Source organism: Grampus griseus (assembly GCF_964374135.1).
Source record: "Grampus griseus genome assembly, chromosome: X".
Taxonomy (NCBI): Eukaryota; Metazoa; Chordata; class Mammalia; order Artiodactyla; family Delphinidae; genus Grampus; species Grampus griseus.
The window spans coordinates 8,836,754-8,851,217 of NC_138999.1; the positions used below are offsets into that span (position 1 = coordinate 8,836,754).

At 46.1% G+C, this 14,464-nt stretch overlaps 1 protein-coding gene across 1 annotated transcript in view; it reads right to left on the reverse strand.

Annotated features, from left to right (window-relative positions):
• Positions 1–12,606, reverse strand: part of ARHGAP6 (Rho GTPase activating protein 6) — a gene marked incomplete at its 5' end in the record, with an annotated part of 486,010 nt that extends 473,404 nt beyond the window's left edge. Inside the window, one exon of the mRNA XM_082681871.1 lies at positions 12,028–12,606. Within this exon, the coding sequence (XP_082537997.1) occupies positions 12,028–12,606 (579 nt within the window). The remainder of the gene's footprint in view (positions 1–12,027) is intronic.
• Between the last annotated feature and the right edge of the window lie 1,858 nt (positions 12,607–14,464).

Genomic DNA, 14,464 nt, shown 5'->3' on the forward strand with positions numbered 1-14,464 from the left:
AAAAGCCAGAAAACCTGGTGGCCCAGTTCAGGACTTCCATGGACCAAATTATTAACTAGAGTAGAGGCCTTGTTATAATAAACCCCGATGCAACGTGCCTACTGTCACCTAAGGTTTATCTTTCCCCTTGCCCATCCACTTTTGGGTCTCAGTACCAGCTTGCCTAACTGTTTCTGAACCCCTGAGGGATGAGGTTATTGGCAATGCAAGCTGAGAACTGAAGTGATGCTTATTCACACTTCAGATCCTGTAGGTAGTATTAATTCACCTGTTTCCATGAGTGTCCAGGTATACAGAAGCAAAACCACATTATTTTCCTTGATCCATGGGTCACCCAACTCAATTCATGTCCAATTTCTTCAAAGACATTCTAAGCTCAGCCTTCTCCTCTTGGGTCTATCAGCACATGACTTGATGGGTAGTTTCTCAAGTTGCTTTTAGTTCTCATGACTCCTGAAAATCTTTGGCTATTTAATAGCTCTGGTGTGATATGGCCAGGCAATTTTTCAAGATTGTAAGTACTTTTTAAAGTCTCTGCCTTTTCTGAAAAACAATCTCTTTAATAGCTTCTCTGCACTTGCTTCCAAAGCGTAATAATCAGGACATAGAATATCCACAGTAACCAGTCTCAGGAAATCCCAGGCTGGCTGTTCTCTCCTCCATTGAATCTGCCAGAGGCATTACTACCTCCTTGTTGCACCTTTTGCTGACAGCATTTAATATACATTAGGACTGGGCCTACAACATACCTCTGCTCATCTACATTTATGTTTATGTTTTACTGAAAAGATGATGTAGCAACAATATTGATATATTTTCTAAAAGTCATAAACAGTGTTCTCTTTTAATTGATATTAAAATTCACTATACCAGGCTTCCCTGGTGGCACAGTGGTTAAGAATCCTCCTGCCAATGCAGGGAACACGGGTTCAAGCCCTGGTCCGGGAAGATCCCACATGCCGTGGAGCAACTAAGCCCGTGCGCCACAACTACTGAGCCTGTGCTCTAGAGCCCGCGAGCCACAACTTCTGAAGCCCATGTGCCGAGAGCCCGTGCTCCGCAACAAGAGAAGCCACCGCAATGAGAAGCCCACGCACTCCAGCGAAAAGTAACCCCCGCTTGCCACAATTAGAGAAACCCCGTGCGCAGCAACGAAGACACAATGCAGCCAAAAATAAACTAATTAATTAAGTTTTTTAAATTCACATACCATAAAATTTACCCTTTTAAAGTGTACACTTCAGAGGTTTTTAGTATATTCCTCAGGCTATGCAACCATCACAGCTACCTAGCTCCAGAACATTTTCATCCCCCCAAAAAGAAACCAGGTATCCATTAACAGTCACTTCTCATCACTCTCTACTGCCATCCTCTGGCAACCACTAATCTATTCTCTGTCTCTATAGATTTGCCTAATCTGGACATGTCATATGAATAGAATCATACAATATATGGCCTTTTGTAACAAGCTTATTTCACTTAGCATAATGTTTTCAAGGTTTATCCATGTTGTAGCATGTATTAGTACTCCAGTCCTTCTTATTGCTGAATTATCTTGTATTTTATAGGTATACCACATTTTGTTTACCCATTCATCTGTTGATAGACATTTGGTTGTTTCCACCATTTTGGCCATTATGAATAATGCTATGAACATTCACTTACAAGTCTTCATGTACACATGTATTTTCAGTTCTCTTGGGTAGATACCTAAAGGTGGAATTGCTGGGTAATATGGTCAATGTTTAACTTTTTGGGAAACTGCCTAACTATTTTGCAAAGCTGCTGCACCATTTTACATTCTCACCAGCAGTGTATAAGAGTTTCAATTTCTCCACATCCTTGTCAACACTTGTTATTATCTGTCTTTTTTATTATAGCCATATATATGCTATGGTATAGCCATATGAAGTGGTATCTCATTGTGGTTTTGATTTGTATTTCCCTGGTAGCTAATGAAAACATCATTATTTACTAGTTAACACAATAACTAATTCCATTTTTTCACACACTACCTTCCATTTTTTGCCATGTTGTAACATAGTTGCAATTATAGTCTCTTTATCATAAGCAATGACCCAGAGAGGATGCAGTAAAATTTAGACCAAGACATCGTGCCCGTTACAGAAAGGGGAGCAAAGGTGAGGATGACTTTTGTCTTCCTGTCTGCAAAAATTAAAAATAAAACATCGGAAACAATCAGGGCAGAGTTGCATAAATTCCAGTTTGTCCCCTAATGCAGATTTTAATAAAACAGAACTAATTTAATCTACGTGTGTTAACCTTCTCTGTGAATGTAGAAAGTTACAGAAAATTGTAACCTTCTTTTGACAAAATAAAAGAATACCTACTCAGGAAAAAAATTTAAAAAGACATCATGCCCCAATGGTGTATCCCCAGGATTTGGAAAACCACTGTCAGAACACATATTCCCTCAGTCATTGAATGGAGTCTGATATAAAACACTTTCCCTTTATGCGGACACCAGATTAGAAAAATCAGAACCTAGCTGAGCTCACATTTGCGTAAATCGTGAATATGTCATGACACGTATGATAGTCAAAACATTTCTTTGAAGGTGATATCTGGTTGAGCCATAAAGTATGGTGGAGTCTTCTCAGATAGATATGGAACCAGGTGATGAAAAGCAGAATGAGGAGAGAAGAAAATCCCTGCAGAGAACGTTTACATTAAATCATAAAATCCTGAGCTGTATCGTGAAGCCCAAGGCCCTGTCAGATTTACTCTTTGCCATCATCCTGCTCCTATAGGTGTTTCCAGTTGGATTTCTCTAAGTTCCTGAAGCATGCTACGCCCCTCTTTTAACTACAGGCCATTCTTTCTACCACCTCCCTTCTTTGTGTTTGGCAAAGGCCTCCTTACCCACTGGCTTCAGTTGAGACATCCCAGACCTCCTTAGTCCTTGTAACAGCTTCCTATGGCAGCTGTGACAAACTATCACAAACATCATGGCTTAAAACACACTCACTTATTCTCTTACAGTCCTGGAGATCAGAAGTCTCAATGGGCTAGGATCAAGATGTTGACAGAGCTGCTGTCCTTCTGTAGATTCTAGGGGAGAATCTGTTGCCTTGCCTTTGCTAGCTTCTAGAGGCTGCCCTATTCCTTGGGTCACGGCTCCTTGTTCCATTTTCAAAGCCAACAGTGTAGCATCTTCAAAATCAATCTCTGTGCGTGTCTCTGTCTCTCTCTGTCTGTCTCTCTGTCTCTCTCTGTCTCTCTGTCTCTCTCTCTTTCTACATCTGTCTGTCTGTCTCTCTCTCTGGCTGATTCCGTCCTCATATCTTCTTCTCTAACTCTGAACTTCTTGCCTCTTTCTTATAAGGATCCTTGTGATTACATTAGACTCACCCAGATAATCCAGGATCGTCTCCCCATCTCAAGATCCTTAACTTAATCACATCTGCAAAGTCTCTTTTGCCTTATAAGGTAACATATCCATGGGTTCTGGGAATTAGGACATGGACATCCTTGCGGGGGGGGGGGGATTCTGTACCACGGTCCTCCTGTCACAGTGCCACAGCATTCTGAGGAAGTGCAGGGATTTATTTACTGGAAAGTGTTGCTTTCACAAACATGTAAGCACCTTGTGGGGCCGTGCCTGTTTACTCTGCATACATTCCCCAGTGTCTACTGCATAGCCAGCCCTTGATAAATATTTGATGACAACCTGGCTGAGTGGCCAGTTTGGTTCTGTTGGACGAGAATTCCTAGGGAAAGAGGAGGAGGTCAGCTAAGATTATAGCGTGAAAGGCTTTGAAATGACTGGCTAAGCAGTTTGGATTTCATTCTGTACACACCAAGTCCCAGCAAAGGTTTTTACTCAGGGAGTTAACACGATTTCAATTGTGTCTTTGGAGTAGAAAGCCCATAAGCCAGATGGGAAGAGGGGAAACTGAAGGCAGGGTGACCAAGCAGAGGCCACAGCAAATGAGGCCCCAATCTAGGCAGTGACAACGAGAAGGAACAGCTGGAGAGAGATGTAAGAACTTGGACACATTCCTCTTCAAATCCTTTCTAGAATGGAGCGAATGAGAAGTAAACACAACAGGATTTGATAACTTATTGGAGATGACAGGAGAAAAAAAAAAAAAGAGGGGGAAACTGAAGACATTCTGGCCTGGTAAAACTAAGCCGGCCTAAGAATGGTGACACCAACCAGAAATAAGGAACACAGAAAATGAGTGTGCTCAGAGGAAAGGGGGCTGATTCGTTCTGCCTCAGTCACGTAGTGGGCATCGCGAGCAGATGTCTTGCAAGAAATCAGAAATAGATGTTAGGAGCTCAAGCACACAGAGTTACGAGTGTCCCAAAGAGGGATGATAGCTGAAGTCGCAAAAGTGAACGAGATCATGAAGGGAGAATGATCTGAATGTAGGGATGCATGGATGACAAGCACAGAAACAGAAGAGCAGGAAGAGACATTACAGACTGAGAAGCAGGCAACGGGGAGGGAGCTGAGACTCTTCTGTGAGTGGTGGGGAAAGGGGGTGGGGGACGGTGCAGAACAGTGCTGTCAGTTCTGACCAGAAGTCCAGCCAAAGGAGGTCGAAGAAAGTCCACGGATTTGGGCACCTTTGAGAAAATTGTTTCATTAAGTAATGGGGATAGAAAAAAGATTGCCAAGGTTCTAGATGTTCATGGTCGCTTACTTTTTCCAGAAGTTTTGCAGTTAATATTGAGAGTCAAGGAGGACTTCAGGGTTGGTTCTGCCCTCAGCTTGTTGTCCGAGTTTGGGCTTAACTCTTTCAGTCCCTGTCTTTTTTTTTTTTTTTTTTTTTTTGTGGTACGCAGGCCTCTCACTGTTGCGGCCTCTCCCGTTGCGGAGCACAGGCTCCGGACGCGCAGGCTCAGCGGCCATGGCTCACGGGCCCAGCCACTCCGCGGCATGTGGGATCTTCCCGGACCGGGGCACGAACCCATGTCCCCTGCATCGACAGGCGGACTCTCAACCACTGCGCCACCAGGGAAGCCCTCAGTCCCTGTCTTTAACTATAAAGTAAGGAGCTTGCAACTAGATGCTACCCAAGGTCCTTTTAGAGTCTAAAATTTGCTCTTGCCAACCCTCAAATCCCAAAATTCTGGTGGAAGCTCAATTCAATCTGAAAAGAACTTGTCTTCATATTATTCTCTATTTAGGTTAAAAATTACCTTAAAGATTAATCTCCAAAATTTACAAGCAGCTCATGCAGCTCAATATCAAAAAAACAAACAACCCAATCCAAAAATGGGCAAAAGACCTAAATAGACATTTCTCCAAAGAAGATATACAGATGGCCAACAAACACATGACAGGATGCTCAACATCATTAATCATTAGAGAAATGCAAATCAAAACTACAATGAGATACCATCTCACACCAGTCAGAATGGCCATCATCAAAAAATCTACAAACAATAAATGCTGGAGAGGGTGTGGAGAAAAAGGAACCCTCTTGCACTGTTGGTGGGAATGTAAATTGATACAGCCACTATGGAGAACAGTATGGAGGTTCCTTAAAAAACTAAAAATAGAACTACCATACGACCCAGCAATCCCACTACTGGGCATATACCCTGAGAAAACCATAATTCAAAAAGAGTCATGCACCACAATGTTCACTGCAGCTCTATTTACAATAGCCAGGACATGGAAGCAACCTAAGTGTCCATCGACAGATGAATGCATAAAGAAGACGTGGCACATACACTCAACGGAATATTACTCAGCCATAAAAAGAAACAAAATTGAGTTATTTGTAGTGAGGTGGATGGACCTAGAGTCTGTCATACAGAGTGAAGTAAGTCAGAAAGAGAAAAACAAATACCGTATGCTAACACATATATACGGAATCTAAAAAAAAAATGGTCATGAAGAACCAAGGGGCAGGAGGGAAATAAAGACGCAGACCTACTAGAGAATGGACTTGAGGACACGGGGAGGGGGAAGGGTAAGCTGGGACAAAGTGAGACAGTGACATGGACATATATACACTACCAAATGTAAAACCGATAGCTAGTGGGAAGCAGCCACACAGCACAGGGAGATCAGCTCGGAGCTTTGTGACCACCTAGAGGGGTGGGATAGGGAGGGTGGGAGGGAGGGAGACGCAAGAGGGAAGAGATATGGGGATATATGTATATGTATAGCTGATTCACTTTGTTATAAAGCAGAAACTAACACACCATTGTAAAGCAATTATACTCCAATAAAGATGTTAAAAAAAATTTTTAGTAGAAATAAAAATTACCTTAGAAATGAAATGAATTGTAGCAGAGAAATACTCCAAGAGAAAGCATATGAAAACTGAATAACTATTTTCCTAAGTTATAAATTCTTAGGCCATTATGTTGATTTCAGACATAATTCCTTGTAAAATGCCCTTTGTCAATTTCCTGTTTGAAGCTGTCTTACTCTAATTACTTCCTCTTTGGTGACATGGGCGAGCCTCTATTTTTAATCACAATATTCCTCTCTGCCCATGTTTTAAATTCTAATTCCAGTTTCTGTCATTACATATTTACAATTCAATTCTTTCTTACACATATATTGAGACACCCCATATTTTTTCCTATCCTCAATACCTTTCAAAAAGGTATTTTTTCCAATTCAAAGTCTTGGTTGACATATACCAGCAAAAAAGAAAAAATGACAGAGTAAAGCCAGAAACATGAGAGAAAATGGTACCGGAAAGCAAAACCTAGAATTCAGCTTCTTGTATAAAGTAATAAATTATATAGCGTTTCTCAACCTCGGTGCTACTGAAAAGCTGAGCAGGATAATCATTTGTTGCAGCAGTCTGTCCCGTGCACTGCAGAACAATTAGCAGTATCCCTGGCCTCTATCCATCAGATGCCGGTAGCACACACCCCCTGCCTCAACTCTGGCAACTGAAAACACCAACAGGTATAGCCAAATGTGTCCAGGCTGCAAACCCACCCCTTGGTTGAAAACCAGTGGTCTACGGAAACCAACCTATTCGAAGTAGTTCAACAGTGCAAGAAAACAATTTGCTAAAGTGGAAAAGTAAGAAATACAGAAGTATGATGTTTCTATGGCAACTCCCATCTGTTTGCAGGATGCTTGGCGTGGTTTCCCCATGCCTACATCCTCTGAGTATCTGTCCTCCTGCTTGTTTCACGCTACTGATGCATTACCCCCACAGACACTAGAGTGATCTCTCTAAAACACATATCCAGTCTTGTTACACACTCAGGCTTAAAAATCACCAACTTACCCCATTCTCCACCGCAGGGTTTCTCAGCCTGGGCACTATTGACATTGAGGGCCAGATAATTCTTTGCTGTGGGCGCTGTCCTGTGCCTAGTAGAGTGTTTAGCAGTGTCCCTGGATTCTCCCCCACTAGATGCCACTAGCACCTCCCCTGTTAGTAGGCAGAATAATGTCCCACCAAAGATACCCACGTCCTAATATCTGGAACCTGTGAATATGTTAGCTTACACGGCAAGGGGGAATTAAGGCTGCAGGTAGAATTAAAGGTTGCTAATCAACTGACCTTAAAACAATGAGATTGCACAGGGAGATCAGCTCGGTGCTTTGTGACCACCTAGAGGGGTGGGATAGGGAGGGTGGAAGGGAGACACAAGAGGGAGGGAATATGGGGATACATGTATAAGTAAAGCTGATTCACTTCGTTATATAGCAGAAGCTAACACGCTGTTGTCGAGCAATTATACTCCAATAAAGATGTTTAAAAAAATGACATTATCTTGGATTATCCATGTGAGTTCTATGTAATCAGAAGCACCCTTAAGAGAGCCTGAGGAAGAAATGACTGGAAGAAGAGTCAAAGAGATGCAACATGGCTGGCATTGAAGATGGAGGCAGGGGGACACTGGAAAAGCAAAGGAAACAGACCCTAGTGCCTTCAGAAGGAACACAGCTCTGCCGACACCTTGACTTTAGCCCAAGGAGACCTATTTCAGACTTCTGACCTCCACAAGTATAAGATAATAAATTTGTGTTGCTCAAACCCATATGTTTGGGGTAATTTGTTACAGCTGCAAAATGAAGGTAATAACATCACCACCCCCAGTTGTGACAACCAAAACTGTCTTTGGACATTGCTAAATGTCCCCTGGGAACAAACTGTCTCCAGGTTGAGAAGCACTGCTCTACGAAACAGAGTCCAAACTCCTGAGACATGCACAGTGGGGCTCTTCATAATTAATGCTACCCAGCCTGTTGAATACTATTATCCGACACACAGTGAGATACAGCCTGTGCTCCAGGCACACCAAACTTCTAACTTCAAAAACACTCTATCAATACATCCTTTCACTTCCCTGCAGATTTGATGTCAAGAGGTGCTTTGGTCCTCCTGCCATTTCTACCTGAGCCTATAGTTACTTATTATTCCACAAACAGGTGTCTAATTTCTGGTTTCATTAGGTAGTTATATAAAAAGCCATGTGGTTGCTACATACATTAAACCGCATATATCTTAACCTCCTCCTCCAAACAAATTATTGCACTTAAGCCCCTCTAAGTCCTCTTTGTTGGAAACTCTAGCGTCACCAACACCTCTGTGCCTTTGCAGGTCCACTCCTTTCTATTTCATCAAGGAATCACTTCCCTTCTTCTTCTAAGTGGCAGTCACCCTTGAAGATCAAGTTCAAGTGTTCTCTGCACAGTGAAGCCTTTCAGGACTCCCCAAAGCACGGAGAATCCCATCCCCCAGTCCCTGATTGTGCTGACCCTCTGCACCGCAGCTCTTGGTTGACTCATCCATCCGCCTCCTTAGACTCTTTAAGGGGCGACACCATACTTTAGCCTCTCTGCATTCCTGGTACATAGAGAAATGCTTGTGCTCAAGAAGTTCTTGGAGCGTAAGTGAAGAAAAGAAGTCATGAAGAGAGAAATAATTTTAGTTATGGGTTATCGAGGCTGCCAAACTCTATGTCAGCTATGAGCATAATCTCAGCTCTGATCCAAAAGAATTAGGAGAACCCCAGAGTTAGAATGAGACCTTACTCCCTTGTTTATGATCCGAGTCAAGGACAGAGCCTGGCTGCTAAGAACAAAGTTGAGAAGTATATACCAATTGTGTTACCATGTACCATTTATCCCTTCGTCTTCTCCCTTTTTCTACTCAATAGATATTCTACTCAGCATGTCCATGAATCAGTTTTCGTTAAAGCAATCCTAAAACACGCAGTAAGGAAATACTGAGTTGTAGCTGACTTTGTCTAACACCTCCTGGTTTTAGGCCATAAAAAAGCCATTTGTGAGCTTTGAGTGAGCACAAGGCATAGAGCTACAGGCATTTATGCGAGTCTTGGGAGCAGGTGCCCTTGTACGAACAATTGAGTTTAAAACCAGAGAATCTGCTGAAAGAACTAAGTAGAAGTGGATGTGATCCATTACTGGCTACACATGAACGAAGGTGAATTCTCAGGTTTGCCTATGGATTCAACGGAAGAGAAACTGAAAAGCTGAATAAACCCTAAGAGATCCGTGGAATCTGCACGCAACACTAAGAGGGCTCCACATGCTTTTGGAATGGGAAGACGTCCCCGAGGCAACTTTCTGCCAGCTGAAAGCACTCTGTGGGCTGTCAAGATGGCCATCATGGGGGGGCTACATTCAACTCACTGGTGTAGTAGTTCTCAGGTGGGGCAGTTTTGACCCTCAGAGGACATCCAGCAGTGCCTGCAGACACTTTTCATTGTCACACTGGTGGGGAGGCTGCTATTCGCACCTAGTGGGTAGAGGCCCAGGATGCTGCTGAACTTCCTACAATGCACAGGACAGTGCCCAAAGCAAAGAATCGTTCAGCCACAACTGTCCACAGCGCAGAGGCAGAGAAACCCTGAACCAGAGCAACCAGGGGAAGCATAAGAACCAAGTCTGTACGATCCAAATCTCCCCTCCAGGGCCCATAAGTAACCTTGCAAGGTGTTCATTTGCCAGACTTTTGGCATCATTAAAGATTCTCTTTTAGGACAAAGGACCTAGCTTGCTTTCAAACGAGAAGGACAAGCAGTGCTCAATAGGACGAATTTCCTTGGTTTTTGAGAGGGTTCCAGGGCATTAAACCTTTGAAACGTAATCCAAGCCATTAAATTCCATACCCCGGGGTTACGTTAGGATATCTGGGACTCCATTAAACAAAACCAGCCTTGGACCTTCATGCCAGGATTCCATCCAGTCATTCCATGTCTGCCTCAAGAATAAAGGGATTACACACACACACACACACACACACATTTTATGAGAAAATTTTGTTCTTTTGCTAGATGGCTATGTACTTAGTTTTAACCACTGAAAAGAGGTGAAAGTCATGGTAGGTGAGCTTGCAGACTGCCCCTACACTGCACAGAACAGTTTGAAGCCACCCAGTATTGATGAAGTTCAGGAACTTGTCCATTAATTATGGAATTTTAATGGATAAGAAGAAAATTTCTAACCAGTTGTGATCATCTACAGTAGACTGCCTTTCAGTCATAAGAGCAACAAACAGCATCTATATACTATATTCCAAGTATGTACAGTTGCTAAGAAAAGCAGAGACGTTCTTAGTGATGTAATTGGTTGAAACATGAATGTCAGTGGCTATCCAGTCCAAGAACTTGGCTTGCTTTTGCAGTTCTCTCAACTCCTACAGATTGATCTGATAATGTGTGCTTCTGATATAGAGTAGGAATCCAGGCCCTTCTAAAGACCAACAGAGATTCAACATTTATTCTTGACCCTCTTTCTAATGCTAAGTTCCCTGGTTTGGAGAGAATCTCTTGCTTCCTACTTGACTTTTCTCTCTACTGCCTATCTTCCTCAAGAAAATGGACAGAACAGTCAGCAGTGTTTGTTAGTTTTTGTAATCCATGCTCCCCACCCAACAGCAGCAGTTACTCTGACACAGTAACTAATATTTTACTAATATGTGACGCGAGTATTTCTGATAAATACTGCTGATTTTTCTAAGGCAGTCTAATAAAAGCCAAAATTCCACAGTCACTCACGTTAACAGAGCAAGGTATGATGTTGGATACTATTTTCTCGCTGTTTTTCTTGGTTGTATTTCCTTTATTTAGTCTAAATCTCCAGCAATTACATGGTATTTCATTTCATTTCTGTAATTCTAACTGTACTTTAAAACATTTAATTACAATGGATGGAATCTCTCCTTATGGAAACAGATCCAAGGCAAATCTATAGAGTTTGTGGACTGAAAAGAGATTAGGAGTTGTTCATTTTTAAAACAACTAGTATTTATTCTCTAAAAGCACGCAGCTTTCCAAGTACCCATCAACCACAGTTTCCCATTAGCTCTGTTCTCCACTCTTCTAAACCAGAGAGCAAACGTTTATAAAGGTACCAAATACCTCCCTCTGAGCTCCCTATTTACTAACGACTCCTGATTCATGTATATTTCACTACTAGTAGCCCTTAGTGGAATCTGGGTATATTTCCATGATCTTTCATAGCCTTAGGCAGAGATTTTTTTTTCTCCAGGATTAAACGAGTACTCAGTACCACAGATCTCTTAAATCAGACCTTTAGGGAGAAGAAAAGATCAAAACTAGAGAATTCTAGCAGTTACTCCCCCAAACACACAGACCTACACACACACATATCAACAACACCCTCAAGAATAATGTTCCTGAATTCTCTGTAAAACAACCAGATGGCAGAAACATTTCAAAATATATTTCCTCCAATCCTGACAAACAGCTTGGAAATAGATCATTTGAGTTCCAAAAAAATATCAACATTGGGTGAAGGAATAAGATGACCCTTGGAAGTCACCTGCAGCACAAAAAGGAAAGCACCTCTTCCTCTAGCTCCTACCACTGCTCCAAAGGGGAGCCAAGAAGTCCTAAGAAGACACGTGTGGGTGGCCACTAGGGACGCCCCATTTGCAGACACCATTTAACCAGCCAAAGAGGAACAGCCACACCGGGAAAAGCCCTCAGTGGGTCCCTGGCTCTGTAAATGAGAAGGAATTAAAGAACTGCCCAGGTGTCCAGCCTTGGGCCGTGAGGACACGCGGCAGCGGGCCCTACCTCACACTTCCACACCACATAGGGCTGGCCGTGGCTGTCGGGCGCGGACTGGAACTTTCTTTGCTGGAGCCACCTCCTGGGAGAAGCGAAGATGCCGTTGGGGCCTCCCCCGGAGGAGCAGAGGATGGTGCTGCGGCCGCTGCCCGGCCCGGCTAGGACTGTAGGCAGGTCCCATACCATGCTCTTCTTGAGGCCGCTGCGACCAAGGGGGACCTCATAGTCAAAGTGGAAGCTGCCAGAAGGTGACTTCTCCAGCGGGGTGCTGGGTGTGGAGAAGGACGAGCAGAGGGGTCTAGGGGACGGGAGTCGGTTGACCCGGGGAGGCGGGCCCCGCGGAGAGGACGCCAAGCGAGAGCCGAGACCCTCGGCCAGCGACAGCGGGGAGCAGACGCGGCCCCCGGTGGCCCCCCGCGAGCCGCCCTCTGAGCCCGCCTCGCCCCCGCAGCCGCCGATCAGAGCCGGGTCCAGGCTGCGGGTCTGGCGAAGCTTCCTCTTGGAGAAGCCCTTGGCCGAGGCCGCGCTGTCCGAGGCCGGCGAGGAGCAGGAGAAGACGCTGTGGAGTAGGCTCTGCGCGGACATCTCGGCGGGGCTGTGCCTGAGGGCCACCCTCTTCCAGCTCTCGGAACTGCTAGCGCTTTGGGGCGCAGAAAACAAGGGGGCTCAGGCGAGGCTGCCAGACGGGGTCGGGCCAAGGCTCGCCGAGGCCGGTGGAGGGCAGTTCCCGGCTCACGCGCCACCAGCGCGCTCCAAGTGCCCCGGCAGGGGCAGAAGCAGGAGATCCATCACCAGCCTTCTAGGAAAAGGCGTGAGGACGGAGAGCTCCTTCGGTCGCCAGAACTTTCTCCCAGAGCCTAAGTCACGAAAAGGGTAAGGAAGAGGAGGAGGAAGGTCAGGCGCTCGCTGGGTGCCCAGCTCCGGCGCCCAGCGCCACTCCCCCTTCCCAGCTGAGGCAGGAGATGCCGCGCTCCCGCTCCCAGGCTCTGGACAGCCTCGAAGTCTCCAGCAAGCTCCTCCTCGCGCCCTAAGGACGGTCCCGAGGGCTGGGGAGGAGGCCTCCTGGGCGTGCGCCCAGGGCGCGTCCCTCGCGCTCTCGGCGCAGTGAGAGAGACTTCCTCCCGCGCTGGAGCTGGGCACCCGGGCTGCGCCCCCGTGCACCGTCGCCGTATCCGGACCTCTGAAGCTACGCGTCTGGCCGCCACTTGGCTGCTGCGCCCACTCCTCTGACTGGCTAGGCGCAAGAATGTCTCCAAGCTCCAGGTTCCCCCGAGGTGCCAGTCTCGCTACAAAGCGGGGACACGGAGCGCGCAGCACCCAGGGCCTTCCTAGGGCTGAGCGGCTAGGGTGGGAGAGAATTCCCAGCTGCGCTCAGGGAGCTAAGGGGACAACCACAGGGTCGGCTGTCCATGACCCGCCGGAGAGGGGCTCTTGATATTCTCAGCCCAGCCTTGGGCCCAGGGCAGGCGCGGAGATGTCCCCGCACGCTCGCGCTAGACGCAGCGGGAAGGGGGCGGCCCGGACGGGTAGGGCGGGAGGGAAGCCAGGTCTGGAGCTGGGGCGGAGCCAGGAGCAGGAGAAAGCAGAACGTGGAGTTCTCCAGGCACCAAACCTGGGAGCGGCGCAGCGAGAGCACCGCTCACCACCGGTACCGGGTCGCCTGGGGAGAAAGCCCCCAGGACGGAAGTGCGGACCTTCTCCCCCGTCTCCCCTCCCCCAAATCGAAGGGGGCGCCAGCTCCACTCACGTTTCTGGAAAGGAAGGGAAGTGTCAGATTGCACCCCACCCACTGGTGTCAGATGGATAATAGCCCAAGGCGGCTGCTCTGAAGCTGGAGATAAATCTCCTGCCTTCCTTTTCTCCGCCCTGCTGTGTTTGTTTTTAAAAAGGAAGGATAGAGATTCAGTTCAAATGTAGTGGCTGCCGATGAATGGGCTGGAGATGGGGACCTACTAAGAAAAGGAGGGGAAAAGCGAGGGGTCCTCGCCATGTAAGGGTCGTGCAGTAACTGTACTAGAGGAGGAGGGGTGAGTGAGGCCGAGCAGGGGGCAGGCGCCCGGGCGTCAGCCCAAAGGCTGCGGAGATTGGCGCTCACAAAGCGATCGGTCTCTGGGTTCTGCTGTGGGACGCCTTTGGGCGCAGCGCGCAGCGGCCACATTCCTGGGAAGGTGGAAAACGCTGGCGATGTCAATGTTCCCTGCTTGAAAACAAGTCTGGGAGCACCTTCCCCCGCTACTGTCCCACCCCTAGAATCTATAAAGCGCGAAGCTTCGCCCGCTTCTCGGAGGGCTTTTTGACGTAACATTTAAGTTTTGCGACGCATCTCACAACCATCTCAGCAGTGGAGCAGAGAGAATGTTGGAAATGCCTGCGTACTTTATTTAACTGTGTTCGTGTGTCCTCTTTTACCACTTCTGGGTGAAGAGAACGTTATACAAATGTA